This window comes from Eptesicus fuscus, chromosome 4 (assembly GCF_027574615.1).
Source record: "Eptesicus fuscus isolate TK198812 chromosome 4, DD_ASM_mEF_20220401, whole genome shotgun sequence".
Classification (NCBI taxonomy): Eukaryota; Metazoa; Chordata; class Mammalia; order Chiroptera; family Vespertilionidae; genus Eptesicus; species Eptesicus fuscus.
In genome coordinates, this window is record NC_072476.1 from 7,924,579 (window position 1) to 7,945,117 (window position 20,539).

General features: G+C 43.9%; 1 protein-coding gene and 1 non-coding gene across 9 annotated transcripts; one reads left to right on the top strand and one right to left on the bottom strand.

Moving 5' to 3' along the window:
• Nucleotides 1-8,443: 8,443 nt before the first annotated feature.
• On the top strand, nt 8,444-19,986 carry TMEM219 (transmembrane protein 219). Of its 8 annotated transcripts, none has more exons than XM_008152849.3 (6): nt 8,444-8,564; nt 9,548-9,749; nt 9,837-10,026; nt 16,878-17,107; nt 18,614-18,783; nt 19,885-19,986. In XM_008152849.3, the coding sequence occupies exons 2-5, from the start codon at nt 9,585-9,587 to the stop codon at nt 18,749-18,751; spliced, it is 723 nt and encodes a 240-aa protein (XP_008151071.1). In that variant the 5' UTR covers nt 8,444-8,564; nt 9,548-9,584; the 3' UTR covers nt 18,752-18,783; nt 19,885-19,986. The 8 variants fall into 8 exon arrangements, with proteins under 8 accessions (XP_008151071.1, XP_008151073.1, XP_054570479.1 ...); XM_008152851.3 differs by having other exon boundaries at nt 9,551-9,749; XM_054714504.1 differs by lacking the exon at nt 8,444-8,564 and adding an exon at nt 8,571-9,013.
• LOC114226846 (U6 spliceosomal RNA) lies at nt 15,570-15,675 on the bottom strand. The gene has a single exon (XR_003612964.1). It is a non-coding gene; the product is annotated as a U6 spliceosomal RNA (small nuclear RNA).
• Nucleotides 19,987-20,539: the final 553 nt, after the last annotated feature.

Here is a 20,539-nt window from a genome sequence, read left to right on the forward strand (position 1 = left end):
GTTTCAACTCCAGACCCAGAGAAGCAGCAAGGCCCTGGCTGACATGAGGACCAGCTGCAATGATTAATGTCCTCTGAAAGGACACACCTGGAAAGCTGATGAATATTCTACTGAGATCCACCCTGAGACCTCCAGATCAAAGATCAAGACCAAGGACTCAGCTCGAGTTCTCGCCATTCTCTCTCTCTCTCTCTCTCTCTCTCTCTCTCTCTCTCTCTCTTTCTCTCTCCCTCCTCTCTCTCTCATGCCTTTTCTCCTCCTTTCTTCCCTTTCTTTTGCCTCTGTAACTGGTTTCTTCTACCTCTGTGACTTTCTAAATAAACTTTTGCTTGTATTTGAGTCTTGGCTCTGAATTCTTTCTTAGCCAAACTCAAGGACAGGGGTCTAACATCTGGTGCCAGTTCACCTTTAACAATCCTGCAACAAAAGAAGGAGAGACTAACCTTAGTCTAACTGTAGACATTCTGTTGACAATCTCCTGATGAGCAAAATCTTGGCAATGGCGACGAGCTTCACTAAAGTCCTGAGGTCTGGCTCCATCTGCCCTTAGCCAAGAGGAGAGACTGAGAGAGAGAAAGCAGCCCTGACAGCCCGAAGCTGGCCTGCTGCTGTCATCGAGGCCTTGGTGTTGATGGGAACTGGTATGACACTTGCAGCTGGACTGTTTTTCCTTTTGATGAACACATTTTTGCAGACCACCAACATCCAGAGACAAGGCTACGCTATGACTGTGAGGGATTAAGATAAAAATATGACCACTCTGTCATCATGTCTGAACACAGACAAAAGAACGTTCTCCCAACAACAGAAATGACCAACTACCCCCATCCTGGTAACTTAATTCACTTCTGCTTCTTTATCAATTGTAGCTTTAGTCTTGCTCCTTCCTTCCCACTTTTAGATAAATATTTCTAAGATATTAAATCATAGAACTCTCCTGACTTCCTCACAACATCAAAACCAGAGCAAAGCCCCTTTTCTTGAATTCTTCCCAGAAACCTAACACAAGCTCAAGTCCTGTAAGAAGCCATTTCTTTATTTAAAACATATTTTTATTGATTTCAGAGAGGAAGGGGAGAGAGAGAGAGAGAGAAACATCAATGATGAGAGGGAATCATTGATCGGCTGCCTTCTGCACACCCCCCACTGGGGATTGAGCCCACTACCTGGGCATGTGCTCTGACTGGGAATCAAAACGTGACGTCCTGGTTCATAGGTGGATACTCAAACACTGAGCTATGCCGGCTGGGTAAGAAGTCATTTATAAAATTCTCTTACTGAGATGCCCCCCAGTTTCCCATAATGTGTGGTCACCTTTATTGCAATGAGTCAATAAGCCCAGCTTTGTTCAATTATTGCTGTGTTCTTGGTAGCCTTTTATGGGAGGGCATTAACACTGGAAATTGGATTTTTTTTTTCACTGAAAGATACTGATTTTTTTAAAGTTGACTCCAAACAAGTTTTAAACACTCTGAAATGATATAAAACAGGCCCACAGGTTTGATTTGGCCTGAGAGCTGCCAGTGTGCAGCCTTTTGGTCGGATGAGTTCCCTGTTAGATGAAAAGGTTACTTCTGTTATGAATGGTTAACTGTTAAGTATCTAAACTGAACCAAGGATTAGAACACATTCTCACATGTATTGTTTTATTTAATGTCCTTTGCTACTTAAGTCATTCGGAACCCTAAACGCTATTCATGCTGTGCCATTCGCCAGGTTGCCTGCTGCATGTTTGTCTATAAGGTCAAAGTCCTATGGCAGGATGCTGCTGATGTATACCCATTTCCTTCTCACTGTGAGTCTGTAGCCATGGGAACTGTGATAAGTACACAATAACACCTTCAGAAACAAGTCCTCAGGGGTCAAAGTTTATTTTAATGAAGCTGGCCTGATCACAGAGGAGTCTGGGGGACTCTGGCTCCTCAGCACTGTGCTGCCTCTGACTTGAAGCTGGCGCTGGAGGGGCGGTCAGTGGAGCTGTCTCAGGTACCGGGTTTTACTGGGAGCCGGGGCTCGGTCTCTGAGCGCTTTGTGAGTTCTGCCAGTGTGTGGATTGAGCCTAGCGTAGTAAGGACTCTAGCATTACCCAGGATGTTGGCTCGGATACCTTTCAGAACCCTCTGGCTCTGGAATCATAGGAGCTAAGGCCCCCATTCTCTGACAGCTGCCTTGGCCTGTGACGATGGGAGAGAAGAGGAAAAGCTTTAGGTTAAGTGATGGCACTTATACCTCACCAATTCCCTTCCCTTCCTGCATCCCTGCCATTTCCCACACGATGGCCTTCGCTCAAAAAGCCCAGACATCTTTGCCTCTGATGGCCTGAGGTGATCCCTGGGAACCCTTATGCCCACCAAGCCCCTTTCCTCTGCTCTTCGGGCCAAGGTTTCCTTTCTTCCTCCCTCCCTCCATCCCCTCCCCCTCACCTGAGAATATTTTTCCCATTGCTTTTCAGAGAGAGTGGAAGGGAGGGTGGAGGGGGGGACAGAAGAGGAGAGAGAGAGAGAGAGATCGATGTGAGAGCGAAATATCATCTGGTTGCCTCTCACACGCACCCCAACCAGGGGTGGCGAGCAAACCGAAACCCGGGTACGTGCCCTTGACCAGGAACCAAACCTGGGACCCTTTGGTGCTCAGACCGACGCTCTCACCATTGAGCCACACCAGCCAGGGCAGGCCAAGGTTTCTTCCTCAGTTTCCCTGCATGATGAAACAGTTTCCCTAGGACTGGAGCTATCCCTGACCCTTTGGCATCCCAGACTCCCCTGGCCAATGCGGCCCTTGGAATCTAAACAGTCTTCCTATGCTCATGTCAGGCTGGGCCTTGCTGGAGAAGAAACTGATTCCTCAGAACCCCCATTCCGAATATAGCCTCTATAGGGAATCTCTGACTGCTTCTCATGTACTCTGTGGATCTTACGTAACAGCCTGAATCAACATGCTTTGGACACAGTCTAGTGGGCCACAGCCACATCGGTCAAGGAATTGCTCTGTGGCAAGATCAGGTTCCCATTCCAGGTTTCTAGTCCCGGTCTTGTCCCCTTTCTCACCTGACCATACTCCTGAGTTCCCAGGATGCCTCTCTGACCAAGCCACTCATTTTAAAAGAGGTGGTCAAAAAAGATAGATGAGAGAGAAAGAGAGACAGAGAAAGACAGACAGAGAGAAACACAGAGACAGAGAGAAATTGAGGACAGAGGTCCTAAAAAAGATCTGACATTACCCTGGCCCATGTTGCTCGGTGGTTAGAGTATTGGCCCACGCACCAGAGTCCAGGGTTCGATTCCTGGTCAAGGGCAACTACCTAGGTTGCAGGTTCCATCCCATGCTCCATCGGGATGTATGTGGAAGACAACCAGTCGATGTTTCTCTCTCTCTCCTCTCTCTCTCTCTTTCTCTCTTTTTCCCTCCCTCCCTTCCTCTCTTTCTAAAAAATAAAAATAAAATTAATAAATATATCCTCAGGTGAGGAATAAAAAATTAATAAAGTGACCTGTCTCTTATTCCCTACATCTTCATATTCATTTCCTCCATATCCATTGCAAAGTTATTTGTCTACATTTCTCATTACAATGGAAGCTCTATGAGGTATGGAACATTCTCCATTATAATCCCAGCATCCAAGCGCACAGAGTTGCTCTGTGAATATTTGTTGAATGAATACAGGTGGAAAAGGAGAGAAGGATGATTGAGGAAGCACTGAGGAGATAAGAGGGGGTCTGAAGCGCAGTGAAAGAATTGGCCATGAGCTGGAGGAGGGACATGTGGCAAGGAGGAAAGTTTGGATATGTGTATGAAATGTGTCCGTGAGGTGCAGGGTGTGTGGCAAGGGCAGGAATTGAAAGGATTTCATGGGTGATGGACTCTTTCTGGTGAGGTCATCTGCTGACAGTTCAGATGGAAGTGTCAGAGGTTGGGTAAAGGATTTGAGGAGAATGGCAGAGACTTAGAACAGTTGCTGAGGGGAATGGGAGAAGAAACTCGCCGACATTTTGACACTACCACGTGCCAGGTACCTTGTTGAGTGTTGAGGTTATAGAGATGAGGAGGATGTGACACAGTCTTTGCCTTTCAGGAATTCACAATCCAAAGAAGAGAGACTTTCTACAAGAAAGTTAAAATGCAGGGTGCTCTGTACTGAAATGGATGGAGTGTTGCAAAGACATGATGGGGGAGGAGGTTCAATTCTGAGAGTGGGGGAAAACATAAGAGGCTGTGACCTTTGAGGTTGGTCTTGAAGAAAGACAAAGTGTGCACAGGTAGAAGTCAGTAAGTGAGTCTCACAAAGAGGAGAGTACTACCTAAAAATATGGTGGTGTTGCCCAGCTGGCGGGCTTCAGTGGTCGACCTATGAACCAGGAGGTCACATGCTGGGTTGTGGGCTCAGTCCCCAAAAGGGGGTGTGCCAGAGGCAGCCGATCAATGATTCTCTCTCATCATTGATGTTTCTCTCTCTCTCTCTCTCTCTCTCTCTCTCTCTCTCTCTCTCTCTCCCTCCCTCTCCTCTCTCTCTCTCTCTCTCCCTCCCCCCTCCCTTCTTCTCTGAAATCAATAAAAAATATATTAAAAAAAATAAAATATGGTGGTGTGGAATAGCTAGAATTGAAAGACATTTATGTGGCTGGAGTGAAAAATGATGCTGGAAAGGAGGATTGAGGCTAGGTTGTAAGGCTCTAATATGTACCAGAAATTAGGACTTTCTCCCAAAGTTAACAGAAGTCTTTAGTAGAACAGCAGAATCTTGAGAGCAGTCTTTCAGGAGGCTACCTCAGGAGGCAACGTGGATGATGAGCTGAAGGGAAGAGAAACTGGAGTCAGTGAGAAGGGTCAGGAGACAGCTGCAATCGCCCTGGTGAGAGATGAGAGCCTGAGGCCATCAGAAGCGGCAGGCAAGGGAGGAGAGAAAGGCTTCCAAAGACAGTGCTGATGTTGGATGGGATGTGGCTGGGAAGGGAGAGGGTGGAGCCCAGGCTGACAGGGTTCCTGCTTGGGAGACTGGTTGGATGGTGATACTGTTACCTGAGGTGAAGATACTTTAACAGGAGTATATATTAAGGAAAAGTAATAAACTCATTTTTAAAAATTATGGTAAAAATAAATAAATAAAAATTGTGGTAAATTACATATAACATATAATTTACCATTTAAAATAGTATAATTTAATGGCATTAGGTACATTTAGAATGTTGTGCAATCATCACCTCTATCTATTTCCATTATATACAAATCCTCACCTGAGGATATGCTTACTGATTTTGGAGAGGGTGGGGGGAGGAGGAGGAGAGAGAGAGAGAAATTAGTCATCTTCCGCATGTGCCCCAACCAGGAATTAAACCCACAACCTAGGTATGGGCCCTGACCAGGATTGGAATCTATGGGGCACATGCAGGAGGCAACCAGTTGATGTGTCTCTCTCACATCGATGTTCTCTCTCTCTCTCTCTCTCTCTCTCTCTCTCTCTCTCTCTCTCTCTCTCCTTCCTTTTGTCCCTTCCACTCTCCCTAAAAAACTCAATGGTAACGATATCCTTGGGTGAGAATTAACCAAAAAAAAAAAAATCTATTTTTCAATTATAGTTGGCATACAATATTATTAGTTGCAGGCCTATAACATAGTGATTAAACATTTATATACCTAATATCTAACTATTATTAAAGAACTGTTTTTTCCTCTCTTCAACTTTTTTCTATTTTTGCTTCATATATTTTGGGGCTCTATCGTTAGGTATGTATAATGCTTATAATTTTAATATTTTCATGATGAATTGACCCTTTCATCAATATATAATTCCTTCTTTGTCTCTTGGAACAATTTTTGACTCAAAGTTTATTTTGTCTGTTATTAGCACAACCACCCCTCTTCTCTTTTGGTTACTATTTGCATAGAATATCTTTTTTTCTATCCTTTTACTTTCAACCTCTCTGTGCCTTTGGATCTAAAATGAATCTCTTGTGAACAGCATATAGATGTTTCCTTTTTCAAATCCATTTCACCACACTCTGCCTTTTAATTGGAGAGTTTAATCCATTTACATTTGAAGTAATTACTGATATGGAAGGACTTACTTCTGCTATTTGTTTTTGGTTTTTTCTATCTGTCATATCCTCATTCCTCCATTATTATGTTTTTTGTGTTTGTTTGTTTTTTATTAATATATTTTATTGATTTTTCACAGAGAGGAAGGGAGAGGGATAGAGAGTTAGAAACATCGATGAGAGAGAAACATCAATCAGCTGCCTCCTTCACACCCCTTACTAGGGATGTGCCCACAACCAAGGTACATGCTCTTGACTGGAATCGAACCTGGGACCCTTGAGTCCACAGGCTGACGCTCTATCCACTAAGCCAAACCGGTTAGGGCTATTTTTAATGTTTATTTGATTTTTTTAGAAATGTACCATTAAAAAATATTTTGTTAATCCTCACCTGAGGATATTGTTTCATTAATTTTTAGAGAGTGGAGGGGGAGAAACAGAGAGAGAGAAACATTGATGTGAGAGAGACACATCTATTGGTTGCCTCCCACACAGAGGATTGAACCTGCAACTGAGGTATGTGTCCTGGATCAGAATCGAACCTGGACCCTTCAGTCCATGGGCCAACGCTCTATCCACTGAGCCAAACTGGCTAGGGCAATAATGTACCATTTTGATTCCCTTTTCATTTTTCTGCATATTTTATCATTATTTTCTGATTGGTTACCTTCAGAAATATAATTATCACCTCAAAATAATAACAATCTATTTTTAATTAACATCAACTTGGCTTCAATACTATACAAAAACTCTGTTCCTATACAGCACTGTCCCTCCCCTTTTATATTGTTATTGTCACAAATTATATCTTTATACATTGTGTGTTGATTAAAACAGATCTATAATTATTTTTTTATGCATTTGTCTTTTAAATCCTATAGAAAAAACAAGAGTTACAAAATCTAAAATACAATACTGACTTTTATATTTTACCTATGTAGTTACCTTTATAAGTATTCTTCATTTCTTCATAAATTTCAAGTAAAAGTGCCCCTTTACTTAAGCCTGAAGGACTCCCTTTAGCATTTCTTGTAGGGCAAGTCTACTGGTAATTAAACTCTCTCAGCTTTTGTTTATGTGGGAATCTCAATTTCTCCTTTATTATTGGACAATTTTGCGAGCTATAGAATTCTTGGTTGACAGAGTTTTCTTTCTGCACTTATGTTATCCCACTGACTTCTGACCACCGTGACTTCTGATGAAATATTGGCATTTTTCTTATTTAAAAATCCCTTGTACATTACAAGTTACTTCTCTTTTGCTGCTTTCCAGGTTTTCTGTTTAGTTTTGGGTTCTGACAGTTTGTTTATAATGTGTCAGTGTGGGTCTCTGAATTTATCCTACTTGGAGTTTATACTATTTGAAGTTTGTTGAGCTTCTTGTACCTTTACTCCTTTTTTTTTTTTAATTGATTCAGAGAGGAAGGGAGAGGAAGAGAGAGACATCAAAGATGAGAGAGAATCATCAATTGGCTGTTGTGCCCTTTGATGCACAGAAGTTTTAAATTTTGATGTAGTGCAATTTATCTATTTTATCCTTTTGTTGCCTGTGTTTTTGGTGTCATATCCAAGAAATCATTGCCAGATCCAATGTCATAGAGGTTTCCCCCTACGTTTTCTTCTAAAAGTTTGATAGTTTCAGCTCTTACATTTAATTCTTGCATGAATTTTGAATTAACTTTTGTATATGTTGTAAAGGTAAGGGTTAAACTTCATTCTTTTGTACACGGATATGCAGTTTTCCCAACACCATTTGTTGAGTAAGACTGCTTTTTCCCCACAGAATGGCACCCTTGTCAAATGTCACTTGACCATATATGCGAGGACGAGGATAAACTCAGTCCCCAGAAGGGCCTGGTTTGTGCAGCGGCAAACAGTCAGGGTTTGAATACAGGTTCCCGGCTCTCTGCGCCCTGTTATTTCACCTAAGACGGACCTCGGCAGTTCTTAACTCTAAACTGTGGGCAGAACTGAGATGAGATGGTATCTATGGCAGCTTGTAGGACCCATACATGAAGGGGTCACTAAAAGCCAGGGCCGACCAGACGTGAGGAGGGCAAATATAATTATTAGGCTGCAGAGAAGGGACCCCGCCCGCCCGGAAGGCCAGCGTCCTGGGCTGGCCCCTCCCCGGGGCGGACCCGAGTCCTCACCGGAGCCTGGGCGTGGCTGGGCTGTGCCACTGGCGCGGGGGGGGAGCCGGGCGGCGGGAAAACGCAGGCGACCAGAACCGCGATGGAGCGCCCTCACGGCCTCCGCGGAGCGGGGTTCACCGTCCTAGCAATGCCTTCAGGCTTCGTTCCCCGGCCGCCTTCCTGTCGCTCACCTCCCGCGGGGCTCATTCCTCCCCTTCGCCCCTTCATTGCATTTCCTCTTGGTACATCCCTACCCGGATTTGAGGCGAGGCGGCTGCCCGCGTGGGCTCTGCGCATGCGAATCCCCGCCGCGGGGGTTGGGGGGAGCGCGGACCCCGCCCTTTCACGGCTCCACGCGTGACGTCGCGGGGGGCCCGGGCCTCCGCCGGCTCGGAGCGGTGAGAGCGGGCGGCGGGCGACCCGGCGCTGCTAGACCCGGAAGGGATGCGCGTGTCGAGTTCCTGCAGGGGCGCTGGGGAAGGGGAGGCCCGGGGCACGGTCAGCCCGACCCGCAGGCTCTGCCCTCTCCCTTCCTGCTTCCCCCCTTTCCCAGCGAGCCGGGCGGGAGGCCGGGCAGGGGCTGAGCCCTGACACCTGCGGTTTCCTGGCGCGCTCCTCCGCCCACAGCCCCTTTGCAGATGCTCCTGTGCACCAGGCGGTCGCTTCTCGCCTGGGAAGGAGCACTCCGCTTGGAAGCGGGAGTCGGGCTTCCGACCTTGGCCCTGCCGTTCCTATGTGAAAGTCCACAAGCCCCAGTGTCTGCCTTGCCTCACCTTTTCTGAAGATAAATAGGACACAGAAAAAAATAGGAAAGAAATGGACATTTGTTGAGTTCCTGCATGGCCAAGTATTACGCGCAAACCGCTTTATCTGCCACGTTTAGTCCTGGTTACATGGGTCAGAACTCCCATTTCACATATCCTTAACCTCCCCAAGTTAGGCTGATTTTTCTCACACAGCCACGGAAGGGCAGAGGAGGATTCAAGCTGGGCAGTTGAACTTCAAAGTGGGTTTCTTTTCGTCAGACACTTCCTTTGGGCTATTGGCTGTTCTGCAGCCAAACCCTAGGCCCAGAGCAGCTGTTTCCTGAATTTCCACTTTTAAGAATTCTCCTTCTCGAGTTCCCTTTTCCAGTACAGTATGCTCTCCACTTCCGCCCTGATTATTTCAGAGGTGGAAATGCAGCAGACATTTGTTGAGTGGTGCAGGGAGGTGGACACTTGGCGTCAAGAGCCTTGGATTGTTGCCCTGGCTCTGCCTCTGTCTGTGGTCGCGGGCACGGCCCTTGTCTTCTTGGTGCTTTAGCTTCCCTTTGAGTAAAAATGGGTAAGTGCCTTCTGACTGGCAGGCTCTTGTCCAGTTCTCCCTTCCTGTCCTCCAGCAGGTTTTCCGTGGAGGCCCAGACCCCTCTGCTCCCCATGGGCAGCTGTCAGGCAGGGCACAACCTGCATCTCTGTCTGGCCCACCACCCGCCTCTGGTCTGTGCCACTTTGATCCTGCTGCTTCTTGGCCTTTCTGGCCTGGGCCTTGGTGGCTTCCTCCTCACTCACAGGACTGGTCTGCGCAGCCCTGACATCCCTCAGGTGAGTACCCTCCTGCTCACCTGCCCCACGTAGGCCTGCTCTTGCTGCCAACCTCTCACCTCTCTCCCACCTTCCTTTTGCACACAGGACTGGGTCTCCTTCTTGAGGTCTTTTGGCCAGCTGACCCTGTGCCCTACGACTGCGACAGTCACAGGGACGTGGCATGGGTCCCACGTTGTGGGCTTGCTGACCACCTTGAACTTCGGAGATGGTCCAGACAGGAACAAGACCCAGACATTTCAAGCCACGGTTCGGGGTAGTCAGATGGGATTGAAAGGTGAGATGGAGGACTGTGGGGGTTGGACGTCAGAACACTCAGGGTGGGGCCTGCCTCTGAACTCACCAACCCGGTGACTTCGGCACATCCCTCAGTCACTTCTGCTGTCGTAAGGACTAGGTACTTCCAGTGAAAACGATGCCCACTGGGTAGGTTCTCTATAAATGTTCTCTCTCCTCTTCTAGCTCTGGGATTCTTTGATTCTATCCTTGGAGGTGTGATGAGATGGGCTCGATTTGGCCTAATGTTCTTTGTCATCCCTCTTCATGCCTCCAGCCTTCTCATAGAGGCAGCTTTTTCCTCAGGGACGTCTAAGAAGCATGTTCTGTTCAGTTAAACTAATGTCTTTAGTGCCTGCTATGTGTGTAACACAGCTCTGTGTGCTGTGGAGGATACAGAAAAAAATTAGACATCATCCAGAGCACTTAAAGTCTGCTGGGAAAATAGTGAGTGAGAGTGAGTCGGTGGGTTCCATTCATTCCTGTGTGAGATTTGGCCTCAGGTTCCTTATCTAAAAAATTGGGAGATGGCCCGACTGGTGTGGCTCAGTGGTTGAGTGTCGACCTATGAGCCAGGAGGTCACAGTTCATCACACCGCACAGTTCAATTCCCCGTCTGGGTCAGGGCACATGCAGGTTGCTGGCTTGATCCCCAGTAGCGGGCATGCAGGAGGCAGCCGATCAATGATTCTCTCTCATCCTTGACATTTCTATTTCTCTCTTTCCCATCCTCTCTGAAATCAATAAAAATATATTAAAAAATAAATAAATAAAATAGAAAATTGGTCGATGTGTTTCTCTCACATCGATATTTCTCTCTGTCTTTCCCTCTTCCACTCTCTAAAATTCAATTGGGGGAAAAATATCCTCGGGTGAGGATTAAAATAAATAAATAAATAAATGGGAGTGACTTCTGAGGTCCTTTTCAACACTGTTATTCTAAGATTCTCCTATGAATAACATATGTGTGTATATATGTGGGGTAGGTCTTTGTATGTCTCCATATACATCCGTGTGATCAAAGAGCAAGAATAAAGGAATGTATCTGACACATAATAGTATTATTGAGAAATGAATTCGCATGCCATAAAATTCATTTCAAATGTTCAATTAAATGATTTTTCACATATTCACAAAAGTGTGCAGCCATCATCACAATTTTAGAACATTTTCATTACCAGATAAATTTTGTACCCATTAGCAGTCATTCTCCTTTTTCTCCTAACCTCCCAACTCTAGGCAACCACTAATCTACTTACTGTCTCTGTAGATTTGCTTATTCTGGACATTTCATATAATAATGGTCTTTTGTGACTGGCTTCTTTCACTTAGCATTATGTTGTAGTATATAGCAGTACTTAGTTCGCTTAACAGTATTCACTATGACTATTACACATTTTATTTGTGCATTCATCATTTAATTGACATTTGGGTTGTTTCCACTTTTTGACTTATGAACAATGCTGCTGTGACAGCCGTGTGCAAGTTTCTGTGTGATCGTATATTTTTATTTCTCTTGAGTATATAATCAGGAGTGGAATTGCTGGGTCATATGGTAACTGTTTAATCTTTTGAGGAACTGCCAGAGTATTTTCAAAGTGGCTCTGCCATTTTATACTCCATCAGCAGAGTATGATGGTTCCATTTCTCCACATCTTTTCCAACACTTGCTATTATCTGTCTTTTTTATTATAGCTCTCCTAATCAATGTGAAGTAGTGTCTCACTGTAATTGTGATTTGCATTTTCCTGGTGGCTAATGATATTGAGAATTTTTTCATGTGTTTATTGGCCATTGGCATATTTTTGGAGAAATATATATTCAGAGTCTGTGCTCATTTTTAAAATTGGGTAATTTGTCTTTTAATTTAGTTGTAAGCATTCTTTATATTTTCTAGATACAAGTCTCTTATCTGATGTGTGATTTGCAAATATTTTCTCCCTTTCTCTGTTTTTTTTTTTTCACTTTGTTGATGGTATTCTTTGAAGCACAAACATTTTTGACTTAGATGAATTCCAGCTTATCTTTTTTTTTCTATTGTTGCTTGTGGTAGTAGCATATCTAAGAAGAATTTGCTTAACCCAAGTTCCCTAAGGTTTACTTCTATTTTTTTCTTCTAAGAATTTTATAGTTTTAGCTTTTATATTTATATCTACGATCCTTTTTAAAAATTGTTATTTTTCCTTTTTTAAAAAATTTTGTTTTGTTTTTTGGATCCTTTATTTTTTTAAATTCTCACCTGAGGATATGCTCATTGATCCTAGGGAGAGGGGAAGGGAGAGAGAGAAACATCAATGTGAGAGAGAACATCAACCAGTTGCCCTCCGAACGTGCCCCAATGGGGGATTAAACCCAGGTATGTGCCCTGACTGGGAATCAAACCCACAACCTTTTGATATATAGGACGACACTCCAACCAATTGAGCTACACCAGTCAGTGTTCTATGATCCACTTAGAGTTAATTTTTGTGTATGGTGTGAGGATGGGTCCAATTTCATTCTTTTGCAGGTGGTCTCATCATGTTTTATTGAAAAGACTATTATTTCCCTATTGAGTAGTCGTAGTACCCTTTCTTGACCATATGCCCTGGCCAGGTGGCTCAGTTGGTTGGAGCATTCTTCTGTACACGAAAAGGGTTGCAGGATTGATTCCAGGTCAAAACACATACATAGGTTATGGGTTCAATCCTGGTCAGGGTGCATACAGGAGGCGACCAATCGATGTTTCTCTCTCTCTCCCTTCCTCTCTCTAAAAATCAATAAAAACTTCTTCTTGGGTGAGGATTAAAAAAAAATCAGTTGACCATAGATGTATGAGTTTATTTCTGGACTCTCAGTTCTATTCCATGATCTATATGTCTATCCTTATGTTAGTACCACACTGTTTTGATCATTATAGCTTTGTAGTAAGTTTTGAAATCAGAAAATATGAGTCCTCCAACTTTGTTCTTTTTAAAGATTGTTTTGGCTATTCTGGGTCCTTTGAATTTCCATATGAAATTTTGGATCAGCTTGTCAATTTTTGTTTCTGCAAAGAAGCCTATTAAAAAAAATAATGGCTAGAAACAAAGTAATAATATTAAAGATTACTTTGGACAAATTTTTTTTTTTTAATTATAAAAACAGCTCTGTACGCCCCGGCTGGTGGTTCAGTGGTCAGCGTGCCGCCCTCGGACGGAAACAAATTTTAAAATGAATACCTACTGGAAATCAATAAAAACATTTAATGAATGAATAAATAAGTAAATAAATAAGTAAAATGAACACTTACTATGTACCAAGCATGGGAAATACAGAGATTTGTAAGACATGGACCCTCGTTTTAAGTTGTTCACCATCTAGCAAGGATACAGATGTGAACATCTATATATATAAAAGCCTAACATGCTAAGTGTCTGACCATTCGACCCTTCGACCGGTCACTATGACACGCACTGACCACCAGGGGGCAGAAGCTGCGACCAGTAGATTAGCTTGCTGCTGGAGTCCGGCTTATCGGGACTGGGTGAGATGGGCCAGACATGCCCTGGAGCCCTCCTACAGTCCCTCCTTGACCTCTAAAATATTTCTTCTAATTAATTTCCTTTCAGTGTGCACAAATCCATGCACCGGGCCTCTAGTAAATAAATAACTTTCAATGTGTGAAGTAGAACACAAGGTACAGTGGGAGTACTCAGAGTCTATCAAGCCTGGATGGTGAAGGCAGGCTTTTCCAAGGATACAGTGCCTGAGCTGAGGTTTGTGGCAGGCCTATAAGGATGTCCTTCCAGCCAGAGAGAAGAGCATATGCAGAGACATACAGTTGGGGACCATGATGGCATGTTCAGAAGCTTCCAAGGGTTCAGTTTGGCTGGTACAGGGGAAGGATTACTGAGTGTGTGGCAGGTAATGAGCCTGAAGAAGCATTCAGAATCCCATGGAGGGGCTCATGTGCCAAGCCAAGGCAGTTCGTCTTTAGTACATTGGGCAAACTCAAAGATTTTAATCAGGAAAATGAGATTTTGTTTTTGTGTTCTTTTAAAAAGATAACACTTTTTGGCTGACTGCCAAGAAGGAATGTGTCCAGATTCAGGAAGACCAGTTGGGAGGTGATTGCAATAAAAAGATGATGAGAAAAACTGAGCTAAGACAGTGCTGTGAAAGAAGGGGACTGATTTGAGAGAGATGTTAGAAGTGTGAGATTGACAGGACTGGGTGACTGATTTGATCTGGGGAACACAGAAGAAAGGGGAGTTCCCTTATAGAATTTATATGTACATTTCTCAATTGTAATTACGATGTATATACTGGTTTGTATTTCTCTTTTTTCACTTATGACATTGTGTTTTTTGTATTAGTGCAAAAAACAAAAGCATTATTATTTTAATGGTGTAAAGTGATTCATTTAGTGGTAAGGCCATCACTTGTTAATGCTTTCCCTATTGTTAAACATCTCTGTTGTTTCCTATTTTTTGGCATTTTAAAAATGAAATCACAATAAATATTTGGTATGTATTTTTCTTTTGAATCTGTCCTTAGGAATAATTTCTACAAGTGGTATTACTGAGTCAAGGAATATGGACCCTCCTCCCTTTTTTACCTTGAATACTCTCTTCAATAGAAGTATACAAAGCAGATGTAAAAGTCATCCTAACTCCCCTGTAAAGTTAACAGTTTGGTAGGCATCTTCTTAGTCCCTCCCTGTACCATTTAAAATTGTGACAGATATAGCCAAATTGTCTCCTAAAAGATGTCACAAATTGAGAGTGGCCATTTTTCCAAATCTTCAATAACTCTTATCCTTCTTTTTCATTTTTACCAATTTTTAAAAATATATATTTTATTGATTTTTTACAGAGAAGGGAGAGGGATAGAGAGTTAGAAAATTCCATGAGAGAGAAACATCGATCAGCTGCCTCCTGCACACCTCCTACTGAGAATGTGCCCGCAACCAAGGTACATGCCCTTGACTGGAATCAAACCCGGGACCTTTCAGTCCACAGGCTGACGCTCTATCCACTGAGCCAAACCGGTTAGGGCATCCTTTTTACCAATTTAATGGGCAAAGAAATTACTTGTTTTAATTTACTTTGTCCTGATTACTAGTGAGGTTGCACATCTTCTTTCAAGTTTATTTACCATTTTCATGTTTTCTCTGAACTTCCTATTTACTTTCTTTGCTTATTTTTCGTTGTCTTTATCTTCTTGATTTTTAGGTCTTTACGTATTCTGGATAGTAAACCTTTGGCCAATTAAATCTACTATAGGTATTTTTAACCAGTCTGTTTCTTGTGTGTGTTTTTTAAAAAATATTTTTTATTGATTTCAGAGAGGAAGAGAGAGGGGGAGAGAGAGAGAAACATCAATGAGAGAGAATCGTTGACTGGCTGCCTCCTGCACACCCCCTACAGGGGATGGAGCTCACAACCTGGGCATATGCCCTTGACTGGAATTGAACCCGGCCCGGGACCCTTCAGTCTGCAGGCTGATGCTCTATCTACTGAGCCAAACCAGCTAGGGCTCGTGTGTGTGTGTGTGTGTGTGTGTGTGTGTGTGTGTGTGTGTTTTAATATGGAACACTTCACGAATTTGCGTGTCATCCTTACCCAGGGGCCATGCTAATCTTCTCTGTATCGTTCTAATTTTAGTATATGTGCTGCCAAGTGAGCACTCTTGTGTTTTTTTAAAAACTTATCATTCATTATATAGAAGTCTTCAATTTGTTATGAGGTTAAGTTTATTGCTTTTGTTTTTTACTCAGGCTTTTAGATTTTGTGACATTTTTAGCAAGGGTTTCCCAACTTTAATATATATTTTTTTTTATTGATTTTTTTACAGAGAGGAAGGGAGAGGGATAGAGAGCTAGAAACGTCGATGAGAGAGAAACATTGACCAGCTGCCTCCTGCACACCCCCTACCGGGGATGGGCCGCAACCAAGGTACATGCCCTTGACCGGAATCGAACCTGGGACCTTCCAGTCCGCAGACCGACGCTCTATCCACTGAGCCAAACCGGTTTCGGCGGTTTCCCAACTTTAAAATTAGAAAATATTCTTCCATATTTTCTTTTAATACTTACTTAGGTTTTTGTTTTGTTTTAATTAGTTTGTTTGTATAGGTATTTAATATATCTGGACTTAATTTTATAGTGTGAGATAAGAGTCTAACCTTTTTCACAAATGGAATTGTCCCAAGGCCATTGACTGAATAGGCTATTTTCCCACTAATTTGAAATGGGATGTGAACCTTTTCTGTTGTGTTGTTAGTCTTTACCTGAGGATATTTTTTCCAATGATTTTTAGAACGATTGGAATTGGGGGGGGGGGGGCGGGGAGAAACATCAATGTGAGAGAGACACATGGATTGGTTGCCTCCTGCACATACCCCAACCGGGGCCGGGGAATCAAACCTGCAGCCCAAGTATGTACCCTTGACTGGGAATCGATCCCATGACTCTTGTATGTGGTATGACGCTCTAACCACTGAGAAACACAAGCCAGGGCCGGATGTAAACCTTTTAATGGATTTTCATACCTAGTGGAAAATTGCTTTCTTAAAAAAGGATGAACTAGTTTATACAAACTGACATTGACAATGTGTATCTATCCCAGGTTCACTGCAACCTTGTAAATATTGATGTGTTTGTTTTGTTGGTTATAAGCTAATTTCAGTTAATTTTTGTTTATATTAGTACCTAGTTATTTTCATTTTTAAATGATGTAAATGATGGTGTATAGAGTACTTTATTGTATAGAACCAGTGCTAAAACACCTGGAACTGTAGGAAGCCTTTGAAATGAACAGAAGTCTGAAAAGGGATGGTTCCCACCTGACCCTTCATTTTCTTCCATCTCCTCTCCCACGCTTCTCATAGGATCTTCTGCAGGAGAGCTGGTCCTCATTACAGCCAGGGTGACCACTGAAAGGACCCCAGGAATCTGCCTGTATTTTAGTGCTGTCCCAGGACTCCTGCCCTCCAGCCAGCCACCCATATCCTGCTCAGAGGAAGGAGTAGGAAATGCCACCCTGAGCCCTAGGATGGCTGAGGACTGTGTCGGGGTCTGGAGCCAGGAAGGCCTTGTGCTCACCAAACTGCTCACCTCGGTAAGAGCTTCAGGTTGTCAGGGTTTCATAGACTTCCATGCTGCGCGCTGTATCTTGAAGGCAATTTTTTTTTAGAGAGAGGAAGGGTGAGAGAGAGACACAGCGATTGGTTGCCTCCTCTATGGGTCCCAGTCAGGATCAAACTTGAACCTGCGATCTTCTGGTGCAAGGGAGGATGCTCCAACTAACTGAGCCACACCAGCCAGGGCTGGAAGGCGATTTTACCTGGTAGATAAAACATAGGCCTTGTAATACTGACTGGGAGGCTGTGCCCTTGAACAAGCACCCAAGTCTCTCTGAGCCTCAGCTTCCTCGTCTGTAAAATGGAAAGCATGATACCGTCGCCTAATTCCAACAAATAAATGAGAATGAATGTAAAGTACTTAGTACAATGTCTGGTACATAATAGAAATTTGATAAATGACAGCTATTACTATTAACTATGTCTTTAAATAACAATAAAACATGACCTCTACCTCAGAGGAATACAGAAACTGGACAAGAGGCAGAATAAATTAATTGTTAGCCTAGAGAGATGAGCAAAGCATTATTCAAACAGCTTAAGGAGCAATTGACTCTAACTTGAACATTTTTAGAGAGTGTTAAGAAAGGGAATTGCGTACACTAGTTTATAACATACAGAGTGCCTTCGGATTCATTATCTCATTTAAAATACCCTTTTGAGGTAGCTGTTATCCCATTTTACAGATGAGGAAACAGGTTCAGGGAGAGGGAATGAATTGCCCAAGGCCACACAACTACTTACGCAGCAGATGCAGGATTTCAACCTAGGCTTTCCGACTCTAAGTCCCAGGCTTGTTCTGCCCTGTCAGAGTGATTGATCCCTGAAGAATGAGGAATATTTGGGCAGATAATGCACTAGAGGGGGTTCAAGAAAAAGAAATACATTCCAGGCATAAGGGACCAGCATGAGCACAGGCCTAAAGATTGAAAAGTGACGAGGACTGAGGAATGACTTGGGGGAAGAGGCAGGAGAGATGCAGGAGCCTGACCACGAGGCACTGCAATGCCAGGCTAAGATGCTATGACCTGACACTGCAGGCCATGGGGCCACTGGTGCTGGATGGAAGAGACTGGCCGAGTGGAGGAGAGAGAACAGTGAGGAGGCTGCTGCATACTCTTCCCTCACATTTGCAAACACCCTGGTGAGGAGCATCACCTGGGAGCTTGGAATCAGAGATCTTGGTTTCCAGACCTGGCCCTGCTTGCATGTTTTTAAAATGTGCATAATAGTGAAATCTCATAGAGTCATTATTAGGGGGTTCAGTGTTGGGCAAGAAAGCAGTTTGTAGACCATGGAGACAACTAGCTTGTATAGAAATAAGTTTCCCTTTTAGTTGCTCCCTGGATGTGGAGGGCCCTTTCCTCCATGGAGGCTTCTCTCCATAGCCTTGGGCTGGGGGTAAGATGTCTTCCTAAGGGAAGATTTCTCTGTCTTCCCTCTGTCTCATTCATTTCTCCTTCCCTCCCTGTGCCCACCCCTAGGAGGAGCTGGCTCTGTGTGGCTCCAGGCTGCTTGTTTTGGGCTCCTTCCTGCTTCTCTTCTGTGGCCTTCTTTGCTTTTTTACTGCTGTGTGTTTCCACCCTCGTCGGGAGTCCTACTGGTCTAGAACCCGGCTCTGAGAGCACCAGTCTGGTTCCTGTCTTGTTCTCAGGTAAGGTTCTTTGCCCCAGTCCCGTGAGACTAGGGGATGGGGTGGGAGTGGGAATTGTAACTGAGACAGAGTCATTCCTAAACAATATGATTTGGTTTTACTTATTTTTGAACTTTATATAGATGGAATCATACATATTCTTTTGTGACTTCTTTCCATTAACAGTTCGATATTAAGATTTACCCATAGATCTGGTTCACATCCAAGAAGCTTTTTGGTAACAATGGTGAATTAAGAGGGTTCAGATTTGATGATGTGTCCTGGATACGAATAATGTTAGTCTTGATTTTGTGCTGAAATTCTGATATCCAGTTTTATGACTCAAATTTTGTACAAGTCGTCTTGAACAGCTCAAAGAATTGATTGATGATGTCTGTTACTAGGCACATACCATGTGCCCATGCACTTTCTCTTTTCCGTTAGCCATCATTGCCTTTAGAGAAAGTTGATTCTGCTAACAGAAACTTTCGAGGGACACAGCCTCACAAAAGTAGCAGTGAATGGGAAACATATTGGCTAACTAGTTTGTGTATCAGCTCATTGAGGAAAAAAATATTTCTGTAAAATATTCTCACCCTGTTAGGTGGTTCTCATACAATTTGAGAGTCATATATTCTGCATCCAGTTCTTAAACTGTTCTCAGCTTCAGCTGGCTGCTGTGCCTTAGGACATAACCGTGGAACTAGTAGAAACAGTGTAAGCCCAGGGAAGGGCCAGAGGAACTGAACATTCCAGCTCAACTTTGCTTACTTTGCTTAGGGCTGTGCCTGACTGCTTCAGCCACCTACTTGAGACAGGAATGAGGCACCCGCGATGCCAGGCTAAGACGCTCTGACTTGACACTTGCAGGCCATGGGGCCACTGGTGCTGAGTGGAAGAGACTGGCTGAGTGGAGGAGAGAGACCAGGCCTTTCTGAGATCTGAGCAGCCTGGAAAAGGGATACTTCCTGGGGTCCGCAGGCCATCCCCATTGGGAGGAGTGCTTGTACCTATCTCTAGTTGTCACTTACTCAGTTCTTTCCTCAATTTCTGCAGCAATTCCAGAGCTTCCCCCAAGGGCTCTCTCACCTGCTCTGTTTTTTTTATTTTCTTTCTCTCCAGGTGTGAATCAACTTCTTGGGCCTTGGTTCTGAGTTGGAAGAGATATTACAGAAAGTGGAGAGCAAAAATGTGGGGGGAAATAAAAGGATTTTTTAAAATTTATTTTTTTGCTCAATGCTGCCCAGTGTGTTTATTGGGAATTAGATGAGGTGGGAATTTTAAGAGTTGGTTTGGGAGGTTTAGGGGGTTTTTCCTTGTTGATTCTTAGTTTAGGATACAGGTTGTCATAGGGCCTGGGTTACTGCAGCTATTCCCAGGGTTGTACCTTGGCTTTGGAAAACACCTGGTTTTGATCCCAGCTCTGCCACCTTGTGCCTATGAAATAATTTCAGCTAGTTGAGAGAGTCAGGCGGGTTTAATCATGTAAAAGGCCTGTTTGCTGAAAGGATTTGACAGACTACCCACCAAAGACTCCTCGAACTTGGTAGCCCCTGGCCAGGCTGTCTGGTTACTAACCTGAGCAGCCCATATTCCCGCCTTTTCCGCGCCGCACACCAACCTTCCTTTACTCCTCCCAGGATCTAGCCTGCACGCAGGCGCCGATCACGGCTTTTTCCTTCCGCCCGCGCCCCCTCAAAGCTTCCCCTAGCAACAAGCTCGGGCTCACCGCTAAGGTGGGGCGAACGCATGCGCCGCAGCCCGCTCCACCGCCAGT

What these genes read in the sequence shown, in the direction of transcription:
- TMEM219 (XM_028127527.2), top strand. Translation starts at nt 9,489, where the DNA reads ATGGGTAAGTGCCTTCTGACTGGCAGGCTCTTGTCCAGTTCTCCCTTC. An exon ending in TAGTCAGATGGGATTGAAAG is followed by an intron (nt 10,027 to 16,877) that starts GTGAGATGGAGG and finishes CGCTTCTCATAG; the next exon opens with GATCTTCTGCAGGAGAGCTG. An exon ending in TCACCAAACTGCTCACCTCG is followed by an intron (nt 17,108 to 18,613) that starts GTAAGAGCTTCA and finishes GCCCACCCCTAG; the next exon opens with GAGGAGCTGGCTCTGTGTGG.